The 25,043-nt window shown below is 33.8% G+C and overlaps 4 protein-coding genes across 15 annotated transcripts in view; 2 read left to right on the top strand and 2 right to left on the bottom strand.

Moving 5' to 3' along the window:
* Window positions 1-7: 7 nt before the first annotated feature.
* Window positions 8-4,550, bottom strand: LOC105186268 (protein ABHD16A). 3 transcript variants are annotated; one of them, XM_025301409.1, is made up of 13 exons: window positions 4,417-4,550; window positions 4,203-4,303; window positions 3,856-4,118; window positions 3,635-3,787; window positions 3,226-3,536; window positions 2,716-2,900; window positions 2,521-2,635; window positions 2,315-2,450; window positions 1,924-2,088; window positions 1,691-1,818; window positions 1,360-1,556; window positions 1,038-1,189; window positions 8-926 (listed from the first exon to the last, which is right to left on the bottom strand). In XM_025301409.1, the coding sequence occupies exons 5-13, from the start codon at window positions 3,525-3,527 to the stop codon at window positions 822-824; spliced, it is 1,485 nt and encodes a 494-aa protein (XP_025157194.1). In that variant the 5' UTR covers window positions 3,528-3,536; window positions 3,635-3,787; window positions 3,856-4,118; window positions 4,203-4,303; window positions 4,417-4,550; the 3' UTR covers window positions 8-821. The 3 variants fall into 3 exon arrangements, with proteins under 3 accessions (XP_025157194.1, XP_011144659.1, XP_019698372.1); XM_011146357.3 differs by having other exon boundaries at window positions 3,734-3,787; window positions 4,417-4,547; XM_019842813.2 differs by having other exon boundaries at window positions 3,734-3,787; window positions 3,856-4,073; window positions 4,417-4,547.
* Window positions 4,551-4,795: 245 nt separating this feature from the next.
* mbf1 (multiprotein bridging factor 1) lies at window positions 4,796-6,843 on the top strand. The gene is made up of 4 exons (XM_011146369.3): window positions 4,796-5,050; window positions 5,162-5,213; window positions 5,828-5,988; window positions 6,262-6,843. Exons 1-4 carry the CDS (start codon window positions 4,976-4,978, stop codon window positions 6,415-6,417), a joined length of 444 nt encoding a protein of 147 aa, XP_011144671.1. The 5' UTR covers window positions 4,796-4,975; the 3' UTR covers window positions 6,418-6,843.
* An 84-nt stretch (window positions 6,844-6,927) lies between these two features.
* Window positions 6,928-8,382, bottom strand: Prosbeta6 (proteasome beta6 subunit). The gene is made up of 4 exons (XM_011146339.3): window positions 8,172-8,382; window positions 7,798-7,987; window positions 7,422-7,658; window positions 6,928-7,329 (listed from the first exon to the last, which is right to left on the bottom strand). The coding sequence occupies exons 1-4, from the start codon at window positions 8,267-8,269 to the stop codon at window positions 7,144-7,146; spliced, it is 711 nt and encodes a 236-aa protein (XP_011144641.1). The 5' UTR covers window positions 8,270-8,382; the 3' UTR covers window positions 6,928-7,143.
* A 1,210-nt stretch (window positions 8,383-9,592) lies between these two features.
* Window positions 9,593-25,043, top strand: part of Hrb27C (Heterogeneous nuclear ribonucleoprotein at 27C) — a 91,225-nt gene continuing 75,774 nt past the window's right edge. For 6 of the 10 annotated variants that reach the window (XM_011146280.3, XM_011146262.3, XM_011146247.3 and 3 more), the window contains exons 1-7: window positions 9,595-9,776; window positions 11,524-11,731; window positions 11,860-12,046; window positions 13,699-13,781; window positions 14,449-14,839; window positions 16,777-16,977; window positions 19,477-19,632. In XM_011146280.3, coding sequence (XP_011144582.1) covers window positions 9,739-9,776; window positions 11,524-11,731; window positions 11,860-12,046; window positions 13,699-13,781; window positions 14,449-14,839; window positions 16,777-16,977; window positions 19,477-19,632 — 1,264 coding nt within the window. In that variant the 5' untranslated portion in view covers window positions 9,595-9,738. Of the gene's footprint in view, window positions 9,777-10,439; window positions 10,460-11,523; window positions 11,732-11,859; window positions 12,047-13,698; window positions 13,782-14,448; window positions 14,840-16,776; window positions 16,978-17,752; window positions 18,195-19,476; window positions 19,633-25,043 lie in introns of those variants that run through there. The other 4 variants (XM_025301373.1, XM_025301371.1, XM_019842752.2 and 1 more) reach the window with 4 other exon arrangements.

Genomic DNA, 25,043 nt, shown 5'->3' with positions numbered 1-25,043 from the left:
CAAATGGTTTAAATGAGAAATACATTTATTATCTTACATTATATGTGTACTTGTCTTAAATTTTTACTTTATAATTTTCAACTTAATAAAAGTATTGCTACATCTATTGTACTACGAAAACATTAAAAATCGTAAAGTTATATATATATATACTGTATGTATGTGTATGTATATATATATATATATATACACACACACAAGGATGTAAAATATAAATTTTACATGTAAAATAGTGGTTGATGATGTATGATTTGTAACTGATGTAAAGAACTCAAACAGGTATCCACGGGCTTACTTGAAACGTGGAAGGTGCAGAGAGAAAGAGAGAGGGAGAGATCATTGAAATATTTTTTAATTAATTTGTAATATTGAGAGTATAGATTATTGTGGAATAAATAATGCTTACTGGTACAACTCAACATGAAATGCACTTAGCAAATATTAATCTTTTATAATCAAGATGGATATTTTTGGTTGTAATTATTCCAAGACATACTACACGACGGCGGTACATATCACAAATTTATCTGTTTTTATTTAATAATAAAATTAATAAGTTTTCTATTAAATTTATATACTTGCATCTTAATATTTTATAGCAAATCATCAGATGAATTGTAATACAATTTTAGTGTATAAACTATTTATGGATCTATCAGATGCAGCTCGTCCGAACAGAACGTTAAAAATATTCTGATGAATGTAACTCGCCATCCGATTATGAAGGATTAATTACTGCTCTCGTTTTTGTTCGCGTTATTGTATCATATAAATAAAAATCTGAAAGAATTGTGACTTATAAAATAAAATATCACGAAAACTTATTTCGTTGTAATCGCGGATGCTGGATCCCAGCCTGGTTGAAAAAGATCGACAATTAATTGGGCACAATGTGATGACGGTTGATCTTTCATATATATTGTTGCCTAAAAAGAAATAAAAAACGATATAATGAAAAAGCACAATTTTCTTACTTTTTTTTTTCGTTACACCTCAAGTTTCTATATATATCATTTTTATATGTATGTAATACGTACAAGATAAAGAACCAACTGTAATTTTTCATTGATATTACAGTCTTGTCCTAAAGTAGACGGATAATTTATCACCCCATCAGTGTTTTGTAAATCAGCTGCTATTAATTTTAGGCAAGATTTCTCTCCTATTTGTAAATTTTCCAATAAAGATACTACAATAAACACAAAAATTAGTTTGCACAACTATTATTATGAAATATAATTTTTATATGAACAAATACATATTTTATTATATATAATTATAATAAAACACAACTGGTTGTAATAACATATCTTTCACTAAAAATATCTTCAAGTAATATTATACTGACGTTAAACTTACTTCTCTCGGAAGCTACGGCGGATAAAAATCTTGTTAAAAGCGCACCGGATTCGGCTGTGTCCGAAAATAAATGCGGATAACGTCTCAGAAGCAATTTCGTTAGTAACATATTACCGCGATTTCCCGCTAAAGTGTTACTAGGTATACAAACTACTTCATCTTCTGTTCTTCTTACTAATAATACAGTCCCGTTATACCTATAAGATGTAGGATATATTAATATATATGTACAATATGCAACGATACACATTGTCGATAATTTAATTGATTGAAAGAAAATATAGAAATATATTATAGACATTATATTGGGACAATATTTTATAGAACATACCTATTTAATTGCTCTGCTATATTTAGATTGAAATAATCTCGGATTATACTACGGACTACACCTTCGAAGTACGGGGGCATTGTTTTAATAGCTAGTGGAAGTACATCGTCAAATGAAGCATCTAATATCTGCAGAGAGATAAAAAAATTTTAAATTAATTTACACTATATGCAATATATTTGTGATAGATATTGATGACATCGATATATAAAAATGAATCAAACACTGCCTACCAAACTCTGAATAGAGGGATAGTTCATTGCAGCCCAAGTGGCGGTGTATCCTCCAATGCTCCAACCGTACAGGATAATTTGCCTTTCGGGAAACTCCAAACGCTCGATTGCGAAGCGCATTATGCAATCGATAGCACTTTCTTCTTGGTCTGGATATGGTGCGCCCTTTATGGTCATTGTCATGACTTACTGTTACCGTTACACGAGTAAGTTGGCCGAAGGGGAAGCTTTGCCATTACTCCAATTTTACATTTACCATTTGCATACAAGCGACAAGAACTGTAACATCAGCAAAACTTCACTGTCGCAATAAATTATCGATAAGGTAATAGCAATTCTTCTCCCGCCAGTTATTTATTTATTTAACTATTTTGTTATATGTTAGACTTACAGTACTGCCACCAAAACCAGGATGATTCCAACCTAATACTGAATAACCCTTGTTCAGAGGAGTAGATATAATACCAGTTTCGTAGAAACCACAATTTCCTTCGCAAGTTATAACTAGTACACTGCCATTAGCGCTTCTGCAAAGTTACATGGAAAATGAATCGTTGGGTAGAAGCTGCTAATAATGTTGTTAATCGTTTATGTTACTTGTTGCGTCGATCGACGAATATTGCATCAATTTGATTTTTGTTAGACGTCACCAATTTGAATCTTTCCCCACCTTGTTTTATCAAGTCCATTCTACCTTTCAGTAACGTGGCACCTTAAATATGATACATAATATAGTTTTAGATACCAAAAAGAAATATTACTGAATGTATGTTAATGACATCTATGTTTTACCTAATGCCCAATTGATGATAGATAAACTACCAGGATACATCATCGTAATGGCCAAAGTATGTGCTACCACATAAGAGAATAATTTACATGGTATAGCAAAGAGGAACTCTTTGCCACTTTGTTGCCTCAGACGTCCGCTAGCTTTACCAATCTTCTCCAATGTTAACTTGTCTGCAGCTTTGTCACTAGAACAAGAAAAAAAAAGAATAAAATGAAAAAAATATTTATGCTGTACTATTCAGGGAGATGCGCAGAAGCTATCAGATATATGTAACTTTTGGATTCTGATAATTCTAATAGATTCTGTCTATAATCTGGATCGACATCTCTTTAAATAATACACATACCAGACATTGATAGTTTTCTAAGCTTTGGAATGCAATTATTAAAGATTTGTAAAAACTATAACTCAAAATTTGACTTCAACTTTACAAACAATTCTGTTGTTAACAGTGAAACTAAAAATCTCAAGAGTGCCTTCTAGGATATTTGCTGAAATATATGTCTAACCTTTGTAATTTGGACACATCAAAGTCCACAGGCCAAGCCCAGAATTCAAAATCATACTTATGAAGCTCCTGCTTTGTTTTTTCATTATATTGTGAATGAGCTTCATCCAATATTTGTGCAAATTTCATATATACAGGATTATTAACACGGGAGTAACCACGTGCAACCAATGAGGCAATAAAAATTGCACCAGCACTAGCTGCTAATTTACTCAAACAAATAGCATTATCCAACAAGGAAGAACTACATTCATATGCAAATGTTGCGACAAGCGGTATGGTGTAGAGGCTTATGGACCACATCGCAGCAAACTGTAACATCACAAAAATAATTTGGAAACTCATAGAAGTTTATAAGTGCAAGAAACTATGATTAAATTAAATTGACAAGATACATATGCATAACTCGCCTCCGCGGGTATCGAGATTATATTCGCGCAGAAATGTCACGATGAATATCGAGCAAATCCCCAGTAGTATCTTAATCGAAAATCACGTAAAGTACTTACGGAAACTATAATTCGATTACCCCATCGTTCCAAATTCTTAGGCTCGTACGATTTCTGCAACGTATATACAAATAACTTCAGCTTTATACAGGTTTTTATGCAAAATGCTGAATCGTACTTACGTCAACTATATGACCGTTCCATGTTACATCGTAGATCTTGAAAAGCCGTGGGCTGAACGTACATTTCCTCAAAGTCTTGATTAACGACATGTCGTTCACTTCACTTTTCGACGAGTAGTCTCGATCGCGCATATAAATATGTATTTTGGTGATATGTCGCTGCTAATTAAACGGCGATACGGGTCAAATTTTCAGACAGCGCACATGACATGAGAAGGCTGAAACATTCCCAATTTCTGCCACGTCCGTCGAACAAGCGTCATCTAGATAGACGACAAATAATTCCGAAGCGCCCGGAGAAGTGTGCACATTGGTGCAATATCATACTGAATTTTTTGTCTACGTACAATTACGTTTCAATCCAATGCCCATTCTCTCCTGCCCCTTTAATTCGACAAACGAGAATTTCGCAAGCAATATTGTCGCATTACGATTGGGAATTTTAAACCTGCCAAATTACATGTTAAATATGATCGATATTAAGACGGAGCATATTTCATAACTATGTACTATTGCGCATATATGTATCATGTACACACATATATGCATCCATGTACGTACATCAGATGTTCATTTTCTGTTCTTATTTTTTTCTGTCGGTGTAATATCGTATACTATGCCCATCATGAGTGACATCATTGACATACACATGTATTCACTCGTATACCTGACAAATGTGACGTGTCAATCACAATGCTAGCACGAGCCACAATATGAATATTTACGAATAAAACTTGTCCTCGACGAGAGAATAATATCTGATATATTCTAGCGCGAATTTCGATGTTTGAAGACTTCGCGGATTGTTTCTCGGCCGACAACGAGGTAAGCAGCAACCGAGAGCGACATGGTTGTCAAATTCGTCTGCGTTTGACGACACACGCGACAAAATCGCACTATTCGTGGCCGTTTCATTTGCGAAATCACAGCTTCGCGCCAGCAGTTCGGTCGGTCGTGCGGTCGATCGAGCTGCCGCGCCGCATGATTTTCGGAACGTCGGCGAAGCGAAGAACTTGCTGGAGAGAGCACGGTGCAGCGCGGCGCAGGCTAAGTGGAAAACCACGACGGTGATATCGTGTTCGTGTGTGATAACCGACGATTCACGGTGACTTCTTACAATATGTCAGATTGGGATACTGCGCCTATTACTTTACGTAAACGCACGCCAAAAGCGTCCACGCTGAAAACCGAGAAGGTAATATACGCCACGTTTTTTACGCGCGTGTAATATATACGTGGTTCGTAGTGATAGCAGCCGATGACCATGTATGCGTCGATTGTGATGTAACTGTATGTTTATTTACAGGCGGTGAACGATGCGCGGCGGCAAGGTTTCACCGTGGAGACACAGGCAAAATGTGAGTACCGGATTGTCTGTGGATGTTCGATCTTTCGGATGAGTTTCTTGAGCAATCTAAATCGGTTGTCACTACAAACAAACAAATACGGAGTTTTGTCCTATGAAAAGTAATAATTTTGCATACTCTCATGTCGGGAGCAATGATTCGGAATTGCGTCACAATTTTCCAACAATCAAGTCAATTTTTATTGACCAAAGCATAATGTTTTTGAGAGAAGAGAAAATATTTTTGTTAATTATATTGTAAATATAAAATCCATCAATACAGATGAAGATAAACAAATCTTGTATCTGTGTAACTGTGTATAAATACAAATTTTCAGCTAGCTAGAAAATGCTCCAAATATATATTTTATGTGTAGATTAAATATGTGGAAGCTTATATGATTTATTTTAGGTAATCAGAGTTGCCATTTTTATTAATTTTATGTTAATACCAACAGCATCTAGTGTATTACAACATATTATGAAATATAACAGGCTCGAGACAAAATAAAGTTCTCTATTGTATTCCACTACAGAGGTCTATATTATATTAATATAAATTTGATAAATAATCTCATTATTCCTGTAGCAACGATGTAATAATTTTGAACCAATTTTTTTAATTAGGGGGTGGTGGTGCAAATAGACAACACGTAACTACGAAGAACACAGCTAAATTGGACCGTGAAACAGAAGAGTTGAAGCATGATAAAATTCCACTTGACCTTGGTAAACTTATTCAACAGGGTCGGCAAAGCAAAGGATTGTCTCAAAAGGACCTAGCAACGGTAAAATATTTTTGCACTCTATATAATTATAAAAATATAAGTATAATCGTATAAAGAAATTAACTCTGTCCACAGCATCCAGACACGATCCATTGTGCCTCTCCATATCACAGCTACCAGTTATAACTTACAAGCCCATTCCATCTCAACTACTTCCAGACCTTTAATTAGCAGCATTTTATTTATTTAATTTTAGAAACTAATAGTAGGGCGTAATATATCGTAATACACAGGTACTTTTAACATTTAATCATTCTCATCTATATTTTACAGAAAGTTAATGAGAAGGCACAAGTTATCAACGACTACGAAGCAGGACGTGGAATACCAAACCAGATGGTCATTGGCAAGATCGAGCGAGTATTGGGAATTAAATTGCGCGGTAAAGATCGTGGCAAACCGTTAACGACCCCCGGGACAAAGAAGTGAATCTCGGGGGAAGGAAACTATTTTACATTTCACAAGTTCTTATGAAAGAACTTCGGCGGAGACGGTAGTACGGAAAGCCACAAACCCCTACCTTTCTTTCTTTTGATTACTTTGATATTGTGCATTACAGAGTAGGTTACAATTACCTTGTTCTTACGTATGGAAAATAAAAGAAGATATTTTAGGATAAAACAAACAGATATAACAAACTGTAATATTAAGAAAAGTTTACTGAGTTACCTCCATAATTAATTTGTTACAGATTTTCAAGTGTACATTATTGATGCTACTATTAAGAACAAAATATGCTTGAGTGGTAAAATAAATAATTCTTAATTTATAATAAAGTATCCAATATTTGTTTATTGAACACCATGTAGAGGAATTGTATGCAAGGGTTTATTAAGAATTTTTAAAAAATGCAGAAATATATATATATATATATGTACATATAGTTATATATATATATATAAAAAAAATATAGAGGAAAATATAAAAAGAACACCTATCTTGAAATAACACTGTGTGTATACTTGTATTCTTTATATTTCCATATATTCTCTAAATATAATTCTCCCTTCTGAATGATCTTTATACTCAGTATCTATGTTTCTTTTTCTCAGTGCTGTCTTCACAGAATATATGAGAAAAATATTGCAAATAAAGAATTTTTTTAATATTCAATTGTATTTGCGCGGTTTTCATGGTATAAATTTTTTTTGCCCATTAATCCTTTCTTAGTGCAAAACTAATGTCTTGTATTCCATCCTTGGTAATAATTTTGATAGTTATTCCATCACCTGTGTATATATCTCTCTCAGCTGCAGAAGTAAAAACATCCTTTAGAATGGCCACAGCTTTTTCTTGAGTTAAATTCACAGGAGTGATGCCTTCTTGATTCTTGTATCCAATCTGATAAAAAAATAGTACCATGTATTGATAATAAAAAGTAGCTTTTTTCTATTTTGCTAGAAAAAAAATATAAGTTTAAGATTAAGATGTACCTGATTATCAAGAAGTGGTTGCAAAAGCGCACCGGCTGAGCCACCTGCTCTATATGTAGTTTTCTCACAATGTCCAATTGGATCATAACTATATATACATCCTTTTCCATTCTCATCTAACCCAGCAAGTATATTACTGACATAATATGGAAAGAATCTTTTGTAGTAGAGCATTGTGGAAAGCATCTGTGCGGTTGCTGGAGTTGACATTTCTTTTTGATGTTCATGTTTGTACATCTAAAAGAATATGATGTGTAATACACATAGCTAATTGTCTTTCACATAACTAATGATCACTTTGTGCATTTACACATATGCATCTGTTATTATATATTTTACACAGCCTGAATATGTTGCAAATAAACAAGATTTATACCTGCATACGAGCAGACAAGAGACGAGTTAAAGTCAGGGTATCGCACCAACAACCAGAACATCCTAGAATGGTGGTTTTTGATAATGGAAATAATTTGTCCTGCTGCCTAGTGTAAATCGAAAATCCTGTACTGAGACGTGTGTCTGCAGCAACAACACAGAAGTCATCCCCTGCAAGAGCCACTACACTCCTAAGGATAAAGTAATATATTCAGAATATATCATAGAGCATATTCTATTAAGAGATACGACAACATAATAATTAAAAATATCAATCTGTATCAAACTATAGAAAAAAATAGTTGTCTAATGTTAACAATTAAAACCATTAGATTATTGAAAAATAAAAGTATAGGTTATTTTTATTTAAATTACCCTCCGTTGTCGGCATAAGGACTAAAGCTCACTGTTCTTGCTCCTTGTACATCATAATCAGGCAAACGTCTTTTCCCATTGTCTATCAACAGAGCCATTATTGTATTTGATTCAGTCTTAAAATGCGATCGCTGACACACACGTAAAAATGAATGACACTACAATTTCCAGCAAAGATGGAGCATGACATCAAAACAGCCATTGACTTGCGAATCCTGTACGTTCTTCTCTTTGACATGCGCATATTGGACGCCATATTGGATGAAGTTACCGGGATATACAAGTTTCAATAAGCTCACAAAGATATAAAATGTCTCAATTGTATGAAGAAACTATCCAAAAAATATATATTTCTTAAATAAAAAGATGTAAAATATCATATATAAACTAATTATAATTGACTACTATCTAATCAATTTTCTGTTTCTCTCCAATTCTATTCACAGAGTCCTGTGCTTACATGTTGCATATTCAGCACTAATGTGATTCTTCAAAGATTATAAACTGTGTTCAATTTACTTAAAAATCTCCTTTAATTAATACATTGTATTGTTATTTCGTATGATTAATTTCACGAATTAGATGATTGCATGCACAGCGATAAATTTAAGGTATAGAATATGGACAAAAATTTGCAAGAGCTTCTGTGATTTTTCGTTCAATTGAATTTCCCTCCATTTCAGTCTGCTCGGCGAAGCTAGGCTGAGTTTCGATTTGCACTGCCAGCACTGAAGATCTGTAGTATAGGTGACACAAACTATGTATTTTCAGTACTGGCAGTGAATATCGGAACGTAATCCTTACCCATTAGTTATGGCAAAACTTTGCTATCACAAATTTAGTTTTTTTTTTTATTATTGTTGTATTGAACATATTTTCGGACGGCTATATATTTCCTCCGATTGAGCTGTGCAATAAAGCTTGTCCACAGATTTGCATCGAAATAGTAGTGAATTTGGTCGGAAAGTTCCTTTAGGACGTGAGTTTAGCCATTTCAGTATCCTCGACTATTTGAGTACAACGGCAGATCGTTGAACTCGATACCACTGTACTCATTTATCATTTTAACATTCACAGCCTCGATACGTGTACATTGTAGGATCGGACTTGTAAATTATTATTCATTATTGTGATGAAAATCGTATATATTTTGTGTGGAATGCATACACATGCCGCAAATAAGTGCTTCTTTCACAATACCGTATGTAGAAGATCAAGGGAGGGGGACGTAATTTACATAAGTTAATGTCCGATATCAATTTCACGAATACATACGTTTTATATTTCCTTCGAAATAATTGTAGCAAATTTTTCCTCGAAAGCTTCGAGTTTGTGCCGACCGGCATTTTCAGCATTCCACATAACCGCGCTGTTGCGCCGTCAGTTGCTGATTTGACTAAGCTGCAGTTCCGGAAGTGACGCGCGTCGCTTCGTTACGTTTACATTCTGTTCTCGACATCGCGTTCATTGTGGGGAGCCATTACCCTCGTCCGCACTAAAGCATCGTGCCATATTCCCACTCGCGCCCTAAAAATTACAACATTCTCGTAGTTTTAAGTGAAATATTATGAGAGTGAAGACCGAAATGGACGACGACGAGAAGGGGTGAGTACATTCATATTGCTGTGACTATCTCGGACATCTACCAAGCCGTGAAGATGCGGAGCGCCTGCTCGTGGAGCCATCATTTTTGCTGCGCGAGAGCCTAGTTTACGTGTCGTGTGTTACGATCGCCCGCGATTTTCGGAGTCTGATCATTCCCGGCCGTTTCACCGTTAGCGAGGTCACGTCAGTTTGGAACGATTCCTGCGACGGCATTATCGTCGTGCTACCGACGAAAATACCTCGCGGCATGGCTGGTGGCTCGTTTTTTCGGCGGCGGTGCGAGGCTCGCCGCGCGAGTGCGATGCAACGAGTGCGATACCGGCTATGCCTGACTCGCAACATGTTCGCGTGCCTCAACCTCACAGTCGGGTTTCGCGGTTTATAGGCCTCAAATTTTTCCATTAAAATCTGGCGTCTCTTCCGTTCCCCCTCCGCCACCCTCTTACTCGCTCATTCTCTCTTCACGAACCTCTTTCCCTCCTCCCCACTCTCTCTCTCTCTCTCTCTCTCTCTCTCTCTTTCTCTTTCTCATGCGTTCTTTTATGGCAGCACACGGTACGCGAAAGCGATCTCACCGTTCGTGTCCTTAGGCACTAGATTCTCTATTTTTATGCTCTAATTCCTGATAGACTGTCGGTCTGCTGTTGCTCGTCTGGAGGATCTTGGCGCCTCCAAGGTTAAGAGTATGCGACTTGATCAATTTATATCGATTTCGTACAGCCAACCGGACAAATGTAGCTCTAAATTTTGATTGAATTTTTCAAACACTAACAGGCAGATGCAATCGGTTATTTTGTATTTTTTAATGCCACTAGCCTTATGCAGATCTATGCTTTAAGTGACATTTTATTTTGGTTTTTAGGAAAGCTCCTAGGGCACTGCCTATTTTGAAATTTAGATATTTGAAATATTGTATAATATTTTTGCTAGGATGTATATGCAATATGTGAAGTTGCTTTAACTTCTCTTTAGTTATCGTCATTCAATCTCAGTTTATTTGTATTTATTTGTCTTTGTATGTGGGATATTTATTTCATGATGTAATTTTTTACATTTTGGAAAAAAACTAATAGATAAATTTAAATTATAAACAAATTGTTTTATATGTTGAAGCATTTGCACACACATGTAAGATACTTATTTTCAAAGTAAATTATGTATATAAATATTAATAAACCAACACATATGATTATCTGTTTATTATCTTGCATTTGTTTTAGTTACAATATTAAATTGTTTTATATTTAATTAAAGATACGAGTACATATCAGGATATTTATTATTTTATGATAAGCTACATTTGTTGGCATTTTTAAATAATATGTAGTAAACTTTTCTATAAAACTTCTGTTCTCATTTTTATTGAAAAAGAAAAATATATATGTATATATATATGTGTATATATATATATATATGTATACATATATATATACATACATACAGTTTCTTGCAAATAAACTTTTTGTTTATTATTCCTGCTATGCTAATGATATAAAATTGAAAATTCTATATGATACTTGTGCACTTTCTAATGTAGCAATCAACTTTTTTTTTTTTTTTTTTTTTTTTATAGAATAGAGGCATGGATAAATTTATGGTTTACTTATAGCATACAAATTCCATGTTTAATAATTTTTATATTAAAATTGATGTATTTTCCTTAAATTTTATTCATTTCATTCAAAATAACAAATAAATGATATTTGTCATATTAGTAATATTAAGACTTTTTCTTACTCTATTCCAGAAAATTGTTTGTTGGTGGGCTGTCATGGGAAACAACTCAAGAAAATTTACAACGTTACTTTGGCCGATATGGCGAAGTAATAGATTGCGTAGTTATGAAAAACAGCGAATCTGGGCGCAGTCGTGGGTTTGGTTTCGTAACATTTAGCGATCCAGCAAACGTTTCTTTGGTTCTCCAAAATGGTCCTCATCAACTTGATGGTCGTACGGTATGTTCATGTAATGTGTAAATTGTCGAAAATTATATTCAGTAAAATTTTATACTTTTATTCACAATTATTCATAAAAGCTAACAAGAAAGTTAAGTAAAGTCTGATTTTAATGATTTATGTTATAGATTGATCCAAAACCTTGTAATCCACGCACTCTTCAGAAGCCAAAGCGTAGTGGTGGTTTTCCAAAAGTTTTCCTTGGTGGTTTACCAAGCAATGTGACTGAGACTGATCTGCGGTCTTATTTTACTCGCTTTGGCAAGGTTATGGAAGTAGTGATAATGTATGACCAGGAAAAAAAGAAATCAAGAGGTGAGTGCAAGTTGCTCATATCATGGTTCATTCACTAGCACTGTTTTTAATGGTTCTCATATTTTTCTTTTTTACAATTTTCACTATTATTGCATGCAATTTTTATTGTTAAAATTATAAGTTCATATGTAAGTCTATATTTTTCATATTGCATTTATTACATATATGTATAATGTACATATATATCTGTCTCGAAGGAAGAAGAAGCTGTGAAAACCATTAATCTTATACCAAAAGATAACTTTAGAATAAGTTATACTTTTTTAATCTTTGTCAATATATTCTCATCAGAGTTTATGATTTAATTTTTGAGGAGGATGACAAACTTCTTTCCGCGACGAAAAACATTGAGTTATTTTTCTAAATAATACAAAATAAAAAATTCATGTGATATAACTTATAAAAGTGTTTTAAAATGTTATTATAAATACAATATGAATATAAAGAGTTTCAATAGAAAAAAGTTTGAATTATTAGAAAAATTTCTCGGTCGACATACTAAACATAATTTTACAACTAAAATTAAATAAAAAATTCTTATTAGAACATATACTAATTGCCAATATGGGTTATCTTTATAGTGATATTAAAGTCAGTGAAAGATGCAATGAGCAATAAACACATTTAATTTAAAGATATTTTGTATGAACTATTTCTTTACATAAAGATTTGTTTATTAAAAATCTGTCTCTTATTTGTTGTTTTTAACGTCTCTTTGCTTCTATTATTGATTATATGTAGTCAATACAAACTTTTAATCATAGTTCATAGTTTTTTATTTAATAATTCTTATATTTTTAATGTAAACATATAGGTGACTACTTATCGTAAGATTAAATGATAAAATTTAAATTAATCTGATATTGCGCATTTATGTATTATTACAATATTTGATTCTAATTTATTCTTTGTAACACACATACACATCTCTTGCTCCTTTCACGATTATGTTATATACACATTTCTGTATTTCATGTTAAATTAAACAGATGCATAAATTAAATGTAATATTTCGCTAAGTTTCTATTAAGTGTAAGGCTTTTCTCCAGACTATACTACTGTAAGTTATAAATAGCTTAAGTTTGCTGGCTATTAAATACATTTTAATTCAAGTTTTACATTAAAACATTAGATTAAACTATCAAATTCATTAGTGCTATTTTTGCTAATCTTCGGTTAAAAATTATATTTATAGATAAGTGAGGCTCTCTGATACATTTGTTGGAAAATTAAACTAGATATAAGTTAGAGATATTTTCTTATTATTTTGAAATATTTTACAGCTATCGCTGCTTTTTGGATACATTCCAAATAAAGTCGATGTTTCGTTTATTGTAATGTAAATTGCTTATTTTATGGATTCATTACATGTAGAAACGATAAATATTGAGACTGTTGTGTAGTAGATTGCTATTGAAAATTTTATATTGCGCAATTATAAAAAGCGGTTATAGTCTATTCTACTTATTAAGTAATATAAATGAAAGAATTTTTATTGTTTAATAAATGCTATATATTATAAGAGCAGACGGTGAGAACTGTATAACTTTTTTAAATGTGTATTTGCACATTTTAAATATTGTAAAAGAATTGTTTTCTCGCATTATTTCGGCGAGCATTTTGTTGATTATACTCTCACGTTTGGACGGCAGGATTTGGCTTCCTAAGTTTTGAGGATGAAGAAGCAGTGGACAGATGTGTAGCGGAGCATTTCGTCAATCTGAATGGAAAACAGGTATAGAACATAAATATATGATTAAACCGCGTTACTAATTAGAATATAATTTTTACAGCTAATAGGAAATAAGTATATATATACATACATAAATATATTATTAATATATTGCTATATAGGAATTCTAGTCGTAAATTACTTATTCACCCAATGTGTATGTGTACTTTATTATATGGAAGTGGCAAGGAGAAAATTTAATTATTTAGTAAATAGCAGTATTAAGTAATAAATAAAATCATTTTTAAACGTTTATGTTTTATATATATACATGAACTCTTATATAATATATAAATGTTTAATATCTTTTATTTACTACTTAATACTGCTCAAGTAGAAAGATGTTTAGTATACGATATAAACACAGTACTCAAGTATAACAACTTTCTCTACTATATAAATATAAATTAGAAATAATATTATTTTTATATGTAAGGCAGCATATAAGTGCGAATACAAAATGTAAATTTAATTAACAATAATAAGCACTTATTAGCTTAAAGTATACAGTAACTTGTAATTATAAATGATAGCATATATACATTTTTACGCTTTTTCTATTTATTTATTTTGTTTTATCCGTTCAATGCAGATTTGATGCTTTATCTTTGTTTGACGAGGGGAGAAAAATTCCTTACGACTGTAGATCTGTGGTATTTGCTCTTTTCAGGTTGAGATTAAACGTGCAGAACCGAGAGATTCTTCAAGCAAAATGAATGATAGCCATCAGGGTCAATGGGGCCCGCCTCAGCAGGGTGGCCCACCGATGGGTATGGCGGGGAACATGGGACCGATGGGTGGACCGAACGGACAGATGGGTGGACCGATGATGGGGGGACCGATGGGCCCGCCAGGGAATATGATGCAGCAGTATCAGGGTTGGGGAACCAGCCCTCAAACTGGTGGATACGCTGGATACAGTACTCAGTATAACGCTCAGGGCTGGGGAGCACCACCAGGACCTCCGCAGCAGCAGCAAATACCTCCGCCTCCACCGCATCAATGGGGTAGTAGCTATAACGTTCAACCTGCGGCAGCTACTCAAGGTTATGGAAGTTACGGTGAGTTTTACAAATAATTGTGAATATCCATATACGAGATATATCTTCTTCCATTTATTCCATTGTGATTTTACGTTAATTTGATTTTTAACAAAGACGATTGAAATCTTGAGAGAAAGAAAAAGAAAGAAATGTCTCACTTTTGTTATTAGGTATTTACAATTAGTTAGCAGGCAAAACAGATGATACCATAGATTTTCATTTAAAAATATTATCACTATAGTAATAATATCTAGGACGTTAACATTGAATTAATAATAATATTTTAATTAATCAAGTTCAACTCGCATATCTATCAGTCTCACATCATATCACTTTTATTTATTTCATGTCTGAGTTGATGGTCATAGGTCTGTTTAACATTTTAACACAAGGTCTGAAGAGATATTTTTCAATGTAGGAATTAAGAATATCATTGACATATTACATATAATTTAGCGTATTTTATTACTTTAATCATACGTGGTACATGACGATAAACGAGGTTGATATTTCAACTTTATATTTCGAAAGTAAAATATCCTATATGAAATTATTAACAGCTGTGATATTTGCGCAGCTAAATTTCTTCAAGAGATCGGCAATTTTTCAACTTGAATCGATTTTATTAATTTAATTGAGTTGTTAATTTTGCACATGAAATATCAACTTCATTTACATTAAAATTATTTAGGCTTATTACGAGTAGCAATAAGGTGGTACAGATCGTATGTCATAACTATAATTATTAACATAACATTTGATCCTACTCCCTTCCTCTTCCATCCTGCTTGGAGAAGTTAGAAGAAGAAAGAAAGAGATAAGAACATGAGAAATCTACAAATCGCAATATAATGCGATTAACTTTTGTGACGCCCCCTGGAGGTTGATAATATAGAAAGAAAATACAATAGGATGATTTTGATGTAAAGAAAGTAAAAAAAACAAAGGTAATTATGTCAGTCCAGACTTACATGTTTGTTAAATTTGTTGACATTATGTAACGAATATACAATCTTAATTAATTAATTAATTAATTAAATTTGATATACAAAAGATGTCTAATGATACTTAAATAATTTCTTCTTATTAAGATTTTCCAAATGTAACATTTTTATCTCTATATCAATATAACAATGATTTATGAAAAATAATATGTTTACATCATATTCTTACAAAAACTATAAGAAATATAATGTAATATGCATACATGTGTATATAGAAGTACACACAATATAACTTCAATGATTAAATATCTCAAATATTGCGAATCAGACTTGAACGATTGGTCTGGATTGACGTAATGCATATTTTACATGTCCGAAATATTAAACCTCATAATCTTATCTACGAAGTTTATGCTTGATTCTCTTCAAGTTTGAGCAAGCGATCCTCTTCACTGCATTGAAGCTGACTCGTTTACATCTTTTCCTATATTTATTATAAAACTACACTTCATTTATTTATAATACACGAAGTATATAAATTCGAAGCACCATTTAAAGCACGAGTTAAGTTCTAACGGTACAATAATACGCTTAAGTAGTGAATACTAACATTGCTAATGATAATCGTCAACATGCGTACATTTGGTGATAATCAGTATCATATTCATACGTTATAAAATCACATACAGATTTAGCATATATTTTTTGTAAGAACAATTTTTGCGTCCGATCACTGTATTATCATCTATCCTCTTATCTCTTCTTCATCTTTCTTCTTCTTCTTCTTCTTCTTCTTCACGCTATTTGTTAAGAGAACCAAGCATGAACGTTTAAATTGTCGAGAAGAGCGACACATTCTCGAATAGCGCTGAAAAATTATAGAGACACCATAATATATTTTTAACAAATAAGAGAGAAAGACAATAAAAGAAAAATAATATAAATTAAAAAGAATGATAAGAGGTGTGACGGCGGTCGGTGACACATGTTTTGTGTGGTTGATGATCGCAGGTGGGCCGGCGACGGCCGCTTCAGGGGGCTACGGGCCCACGGCGGGTACTGGCGGGGCTGCGGGAGGCGGGCCTGGGGGCTCCTGGAGCTCCTGGAACATGCCACAGAATGGGCCTCCTCCTGGGACCCAGCCCCCACCCCAGCCCCCTCAGCCCAACTCCTCGCAGCCCAACTCCAACTCGAACCCCTCTGGCCCGCAGGGTGAGTCTTCAAGCTCAGTCAAACAAACTCTCCTCTTTCCACCCTTTGGCATCGGATAGATCCATTTGACCTAACCGAGTTTAGCTAAAGCAACTTGATCTATTTTGCATCGATGTAACTTCATACAGTACTCGTTATTTTTTTTCTTTTTTTCGTTTCATATATTTGGTGAAAAACATTAATGCTTGTCAAAAATATATATACATATACATGTAATGTTTGTCGCTGTTCCTTCGTCTCTGACGTGATAGACTTCCTTCAGTTCTCAATGGCTTTCACTAATTAGTTTTTCATATAACAGCAAGTTTCTTTCCGTCTTTGGACTGGTAAGGTTTTGTTTTTCTGTTTGAAACAGGATCGGTTGGGAAGATCTATACAACGCGCTAAATCGCGTGTATTAATATTTTTATAATTTTTATGTATCGGTCATAGATGACTTTAATGATTATTGCACAAACAGAAATTGAGAAACTATTTTAATTGCTTTAGTACACGCATTATAAGCATGTGGCTCTCAGTTATTTCATGGCAAAGATTGCATTGATATATCGTTTTTGACTATATTTTTGATAACTAATATACTAGGAATTTGTCATATTCAATGCATCGTGTAATAATAGCTAATATGGAGGTTGAAGGAAGTAGATTAGATTTGCATATTGCGTCGTATAAATACATAATGTCAAGCTATAAAATAGGGCTCGGAAGTTAATGTATTTTATTCGAAACATAATTTGACATTATCTGTGAGATAAACAGTGGCTTTTGCTCGCAGCTCGATTGAACGGGGATAACGTGGGCGTAGCCGATGCAGTCGTTACATATTTTCAACCTTGGGATTGAAAACAATGTCGTATGCTTGCTGTGTATGCTTGATGCACTACTGCTCGCTGTTATTCTTACCGTGTTTTGCTCTGTAATCTCATGTTTTATTCGCGAGTCGGCTTTATGGGTCACGCCTAGAATATTAGTGACGATAATTTCTGAGCCCTGACAATAAATTGATATTTTATTTTTATCCAGCAGTCCCTGAAGCATCCCGATGTATTCCTCTCCTTTGCAAACTTTTTATTATATTTTATTATTTTATCTTTTCCGCGTTTTCATGCTTATAGTATGTATAGATAGCAATCTCGGAAGCATGTACCAATCAACAATACAATTTAAAGCTGCACTCGATATTGTAAGGAATATGTTAAAGGGAACTAAATTCGTTATTCTAAATCTAAATTTAGATCTAGTAAATGAAAAGTCACACTGTTACATATGCGTGTTTTTTTTTTTCTTTTAATATATTTAGAAAAATATTTATGAATAAAAGAAGTATTTATTTTTATCATTATTTTATAATTGCTTAATATACATAGCTATAAATTGAGACAAAAACTTTTAAGCATATTTTTGCAACTTTCGTAATATCTTTTTCAATATATATATATTTTTTTTTTTATTATTAGCCTACACACTTGGGGGATACGTTGGATGTTGAAGATACGAAAAAAATATTTATAATTGCAAGATCTATATATTATTAATATCATAATAGATTTTTCGGGTAGAGTTCTTTCAAGAGACAAAGGATTTTTCCTAAGATTTGAGTATGTCATGGAACGACAATAATCGTTACAAATACTCAAGATTAAAGCAAATAGAAAAAGGAGAAAAGAAATTAAATGATTAACGGTGACGTAGAATAGTACGATCCTACTCTCTCTCCTTTCAGTCCCTTTGTCGTCTATGTGAATAATGACGAATTAATGTCGTTCTGTACGAAAAACATAATTTGTTATTGATGTTTGATTATAAGAAGTTAGTTACTCTAAACGTGTCATGATAAAAAGGAACAGAAAGTTGTTACAACCGACATCAATTCGTCTCCAAATCTTTGAGATCGTTGTAATATTTTTAATATCTGCTTGTTGTGTGTAATACGTGTATGTTCACCTGGTGTTTTCTTATCGATTGATCATAGTTCGTTTAATTAGATATAGAGAATTAGATATAGAGAAATATTCAATTGATATAAGTCTTGTATTGTGGCAATTACTGGCAATTATTTGCACATACCATGTGAATGTCTCTTTCCAATTTCATTATTTAAGTCAGTTTTTCTAGTTGATGAGTGGGATTGTGAACACACACATACACACGCACACAAATGTATAGTGCTATCTCACATTTCTTGTCAACTCGATTGTTTTTTATCGTGTTTTTCTTTTTTTTTTCTCTTTATTGTAAGGAAACCGCAATTATATAACTTTAGTAATCTCTCGAGCACCCTGTGGTTCCAATTATTTTTACTGTCGCACAATTATGCAACAGTACAAAGTATCTTACTGTTTAAAGTACTTTACTTTGTTAACACGTTTTCGACAACAGTACAAAGTACCTTATTGTTTAAAATACTTAATTTTGTTGACACGTTTTTCTCTAGCGAGAAGCTGTCAATGATTAGGCAAGCGTGATATGGTGATTTGGTGTTACGGACGAATGTTTCAGGTGACATATACTCGCGACAGAACACTGGCTCAGGTGCACCCGGGTCCAGCAGCAGTTCGGCCAAGACTCCAGATTATACTGGGTATTCCGGATACAGTAATTATGCCGACACCACTTATCCTCAACGTTCGTATCAGGCCGGAGAAAGTAATCAAGGTGGGTATGCCGCCAGCGCCCCTAAACCTGGCCAACAAGGCTTTGATTTCAAAGAGTGGCCCACCTCATGACCATTTTAATTGAGCCGTGGCGGAGAAATGCGCTAAATGGCTTGGCCTTGCTCGTGGGTTATTTCTTACTTCGTATTCAGAACAACTGCAAACTGTACGTCGATCGTGAGCCTGCGCTATGAGACGAGACATTCCCTGTCGTTTTGTGTCACTCATCGTACATCAGGAATGCTATTTAGAAATTTCTATGATTTAAAGAATTCTGCGCTACGTGATGTATTTTTGTAGAAAAGCCGTAATTAGAGCAATGACTACTTCGTCTAGGAAAATACATGTTAAAAACAAGATATAGAAGTCAAATACAGCAACGATAGACGGCAAAGAATGTCTCTTATTCAAGCCAGCATGTCGTCCGCGAGCGGTCTATTTCCCACTTCTGTACGGAAATCTTTCTTTTTTTCCGTTAATGTCCAAGTGTAAATTTTTAGAACGAAAAACGGAAACGTGAAAAATAGAAGGTGTTAGGCTATTTCGAGATTTGTTGATTTCTTCGTTGATCGATCGCTCGCGTGAACGGCCCATGATCAGTCATATAATTGGATTAAATAAAGAAGAGAGGAAAGAGTAAAAATTCTCTTAAAATAACGTAAAGTAAATAAAGTAAACGGAAGCAGAATTAGGATACATACCCATGACGCAAGCGAAGTTTGTATGGCACTGGGATAGAGGGCAGAAAGCGCTATATATAAAAGTATTATAAGAATAATAGACAATGAGCGCGATTGATAAGAAATAAAATAAGTAAAAGCGAGTGTAAAGAGTCAGAAAAAAATGCTAATCATTATCGTTAATGGCATTTAGACGGAGGTGAATAAGATCTTGTTTGAGAAGTTTTTTCTCAGGGGATGCCTATGGCATAAGTTCCGATGCTTGTTCACCTCCCGGTAGCACCAACGGTAGCACAGGCGCTTTGATAACAGATGATAAAAATAAACCAGAGAAATATTAAACTATAGTCTCCGAAAGTCAGCGAGTGACTTGTACATTCGAGACACTCGTCCCTCCACGATCTTGTATTTATTAATAAATAGTTGTTATACTGGGTAATATTGCAAAGAAACAAAGAAAAGAACAGATTAACGATTAATTAATATGATCATAAGCATAATTAAGATGATCACAGGTTGACCTATACTGATATAGTAATTGCAAATCAAGAAAATGTAAAATATATACATATATATAGATCATTTTAATATGGTGTATGTATATCTATAAATTTTGAATGCACGATGCGGTTTTTGCGAGCGTTTCCCTTTTTTATTTTCATGTCATATCACTAGTAGTATATTAATACGTATTTCTCTCAGTTCCTCTTCTACTTTTTTTGTCTTGTTTGTTTTGATTGCGACTTTTCTCGATTCTCTAGTTTAGCGATTGTACCTTTCTACTTCCATTGATTTGAGGACAATATCAATACAAACGGAAGGGGATAAGGAGGAAAATAAAACAATCATGGATTTTTATAAATTGTATCATAAGAACTTAATGGTCGTTGTTCCATTCGACTATACAGTGCACCAGATGTGAAAACTGGTTTATTTTTTACCTCGGATTTATGATAGTTATTATTAGGCATGTCTATAAGGCTATACAATTATGATTGTTACTATTATCATTACTTCTATATTATTATTCCTATTGTATAACTATTATTACCATATTACTACTTATCACTATTTACTATTGCTATTGCTCCTATCGCAATTACCAGAAAAGCACTATTCTTACGCTATTATTATTGTCTACAAGAATTACAAATATTGTATGATGATGCTTATAAGTGTTTAAATTTTAGCTCTCGTTAGAACGAGATAAAAATCATATTGATAGTTAAGGTGGAGGGAGGGGTTTTGTAATCGTGTGGATATCTCGATGGGGGACATCGATCTGAAAACTCTACCTGATTAAATATATGACTTAATTATATTTACTCTGTAGGATTTACCATAGATCTAAACAAAGAATATTTCGGAAGAGTGCTCCCCAATGCTCACGTTTATTATCGAGTGGATCGCGTTGTGTCTTATTACTTTTTCAATCAGGATTGCGAGTATTATAATAATGTAATTAAAACTTTACCAGATAAAAATATAATTAATAGATTACAGTTACGAATCCAACAATTTCGTTAAGTGTTGTAAATGTGATCTCATATAACGTAATTTACCATTGCCCAGGTTCTTTTTCTTGTCCATCGAACGACAGCGTAAGGCTTCATTTATATTTTAAGTGTAACACGAGTGTTCTTATCTCTCGTTTTCTTTTATCTTCTGTTATTTGTTTCCCCGTCATGTCATCGATTATTATGTATTCTGATAATAAAGTCGAATCGCATTGCATTCAGTTGTGTAGAATAAGCTGGATCTTTTCTTTTCTTTTTTTTATTTCTATTACCATATTTATTAGCATGTCGAGAGATTTCGAATTTAGAGGCACATTTTGTATTTTGTTAGAAATTTTATATTAACAATTTCTCTGTCACCAGCGACAGCGTTGCCCGGAAAAGATATTGTGTAAATTCTAATCGGTCGAGCGAAAATAATGAACGAAACATTGATAAACGCGACTGGGGTGTAAGCTTTTGAGGTCGTCGCCGACACATTACACAATTAAACATGTAACGAAACGTAAAAGTGACTTGTTTAGAGAGTTGGATCGAGCTGTGGAAAGCTAGATCCATACATAAATACAAGCGTGCTAATTGAGGGAGCTTGTTGAAGTCAACTTTTGTCTTGTTATGCGTTTCATTTTTGCGTTTGTGTTGATTTTGAAGGTTTAAGCGAGTCGCGTTTGCCATTGTTTCGCTCATCGCTTCCTTTTGTACGATTGATTTGGCGTGCGATATCTGTCCCTAGTGAGAATCTTGAGCGCGAGAAGAGGGCTGGGACGACGATAGGATTTCACTCGCGTCGCGTAGTAATAGTTCGCGCGGTGTATGTGGTGGCCGCGGAGATTGTTACGTTCGAATATCGCAAAAAAACGGGGGGAGGGGGAATATATTAAAGAAAAAAGAGAACTGAATAGAACAGATAGCCCGTTGTGCCGCCACAGCTGCCTTTGCCGCAACTGTGTATATACATATATTTTAGACTACGACGGTGATGTAGTTGAAGTATGCGCGCGAGCGAAGTGGTAGCAACGGAATTAAGCAACAAAGGAAAAAAAAAGAATGGGAAGAAAAAGAAAGGGAAAAAGAAGACAAAATGAAGGCAGGACGGAAGTTAGCGGGACTATTCGAATATAATTGATGATTACACTAATAACAAATAATATATTTATATTTGACGCAATATTATTAGTATTTTCAAATACAGAGACGAGACGCATCTAATTAATGTAATACGTAGTATATAGGGAAAGAGATACTTTGATTCTAGCCGTTCTTATTACCTGCCTCATTCGCGGTTGCGCGAACTATGGCTTGCTCTCAGGGTTGTTGTTGTTGTTCTCCTTTTTCATTACTGTTTTTTTTCTTTTTTTTTCTCCAAAACTTGTTTTTCTTCCTTCATTTATCTCCTCTCACCGTTTTGAGTCACTCACTCCTTTTCATTTTTTTTTTTTTTTCTACGCCAGTATCTAATACTTGGTTAGGTAATCCTTTTAAACAGACGCTAGGTTCTCAGTATTGAAAGACCTGCGAAACTTTCGACAATCGGTCATTGTTTTGGTGGATTGAATTACCCTTTGTTTCTTGTAAACTAGACGTGTTTGAAAATATCCGATATCTGCTAGAGACCGCTAGAGATCAGATTTGCATTAATGACGACTTTGAGAAATGAGAATGAGAAATGAGAAAACGAGAAAGAATGTCTCGAACATCGGAGGCTTTTTTGAAGTTGTACTATCATTCTCCGATGAATTTCGGGGACAAGAGTTGACGGTAGCTATGTTGGTTATTTGGAATTGTATGAAACGTCAGACAATGCAAGAAGAGAAACTAGTAGATTCTGTTACGATTCTCGTTGGAACGGACAATTTCTCGCATGACACTATAGTAGAATACAGTGAAAAAATCAAACATACGCATCTTATATACATAGATATATATCGCAGTGTAAACTGTTTCTCAAAAATGTATCGTGTCGCTGCCGTTTTGATCATTAAATTGTATATAATTTTAACAGTTTTAAATCTGTTGCATGTGTGAATCCAATACACACATACACATATATATATATATATATATCGATATACATACAAAGACGAGATCAATTACTATATAAATTTTCACTTGTATATTTGATTTTATACTAAGACTCTGTTCTATTTATTTTTCCCCTTTTCTTTAATATGATAAATTATAAAGTGACCGATGTAAATATCGCCGATTCTTGAGAGTACATCCGCGCTTCTAGTCTTTTACGTTAATATTTCGTTCCTTAACAATCGACGAGAATCCATACAATATGTAACATTTTCTCTCGCACACAGTCGTATGCAAACACCTCTCTCCGTTTTTCATGCATTTAGGCGTTTCGTGTCGACGTTCTTTCATCTCAATTTACATACGATTAATAACACGGTATATAAAAAAAAAAAACAGGAAATCGTAAATATTACAGCCGTTTAAGTTAGGTATTGTTGTTTTTTTCTCTATTAACTTAACTAGATAATGCGCGGATTAATTGTATTCGTTTCATCAATAAAAACATAGCATGCGAAGTTAGGTTTTGCAAAGCAAGTTAAGTATTTTGATATTTAAAGAAATGTCTTTAAATGTATAGTAATTCCGGGGACATTGTGAGATATGTCTATTCTAACGTTAACGCACGTTTAGCGTCCCGCACACTAAAGACTGGTTGTATAATTAAATATTACCTAACTTAACTACACGTATTACACTCTCGTATCATAATCTACCAAGGAAGCACTTTGACTATTAATACACATGAGTTTTCCCCTGCTGTTTTTAATTAATTGTTAATATAACTTAGTTGGTACCGCGAGACGATGTATATTATTGGCTATTGCATTTTTATAGCGCGATCGTTAATCCTCGAAATCGCGAAAACACATTGCAGTTCCTCTTCTTTATTATTTTATACGATTGCACCATGAACCTTCGGACGGAATCGCGTCGTTCGATAACAGATAGGTAAGACTGAGCCACAGGATGCACATTTTTTCCTTCGACGGACCGTAGGGATCTACCGTAAAACAAATATCACACATAATATCACAACCGTGATGGGACGCGTCGCAGGTTAATCGGGAGAAAACACACACGCACACGTATATATTTATTCGCGGTAAAAAAAAGAAAAAAGAAAAGGGTGAATCGTTTCCTCACCGTTTGCGAATTTGCTCTTTGTCAAATTGATCTTGTTTCATTTCGTA

This window comes from Harpegnathos saltator, unplaced genomic scaffold (genome assembly GCF_003227715.2).
Source record: "Harpegnathos saltator strain DR-91 unplaced genomic scaffold, Hsal_v8.6 scaffold414, whole genome shotgun sequence".
Classification (NCBI taxonomy): Eukaryota; Metazoa; Arthropoda; class Insecta; order Hymenoptera; family Formicidae; genus Harpegnathos; species Harpegnathos saltator.
Note: the sequence above shows the minus strand (reverse complement) of the source record. Positions and strands in the feature narration are given on the sequence as shown.

Bases quoted from the DNA above. Each gene is read 5' to 3' on its own strand.
- LOC105186268 (XM_011146357.3), bottom strand. From the start codon at position 3,987: ATGCGCGATCGAGACTACTCGTCGAAAAGTGAAGTGAACGACATGTCG. The intron at 2,901-3,225 runs GTTAGACATATA...TTCTTGTTCTAG, and splicing joins GATGTGTCCAAATTACAAAG to TGACAAAGCTGCAGACAAGT. The intron at 1,557-1,690 runs GTATGTTCTATA...TACATCTTATAG, and splicing joins ATAGCAGAGCAATTAAATAG to GTATAACGGGACTGTATTAT.
- mbf1 (XM_011146369.3), top strand. From the start codon at position 4,976: ATGTCAGATTGGGATACTGCGCCTATTACTTTACGTAAACGCACGCCA. The intron at 5,051-5,161 runs GTAATATACGCC...GTTTATTTACAG, and splicing joins CCACGCTGAAAACCGAGAAG to GCGGTGAACGATGCGCGGCG. The intron at 5,214-5,827 runs GTGAGTACCGGA...TTTTTTAATTAG, and splicing joins CGTGGAGACACAGGCAAAAT to GGGGTGGTGGTGCAAATAGA.
- Prosbeta6 (XM_011146339.3), bottom strand. From the start codon at position 8,269: ATGGCTCTGTTGATAGACAATGGGAAAAGACGTTTGCCTGATTATGAT. The intron at 7,988-8,171 runs GTAATTTAAATA...CTTTATCCTTAG, and splicing joins CCTTATGCCGACAACGGAGG to GAGTGTAGTGGCTCTTGCAG. The intron at 7,659-7,797 runs GTATAAATCTTG...ATATTCTTTTAG, and splicing joins TCTTGTCTGCTCGTATGCAG to ATGTACAAACATGAACATCA.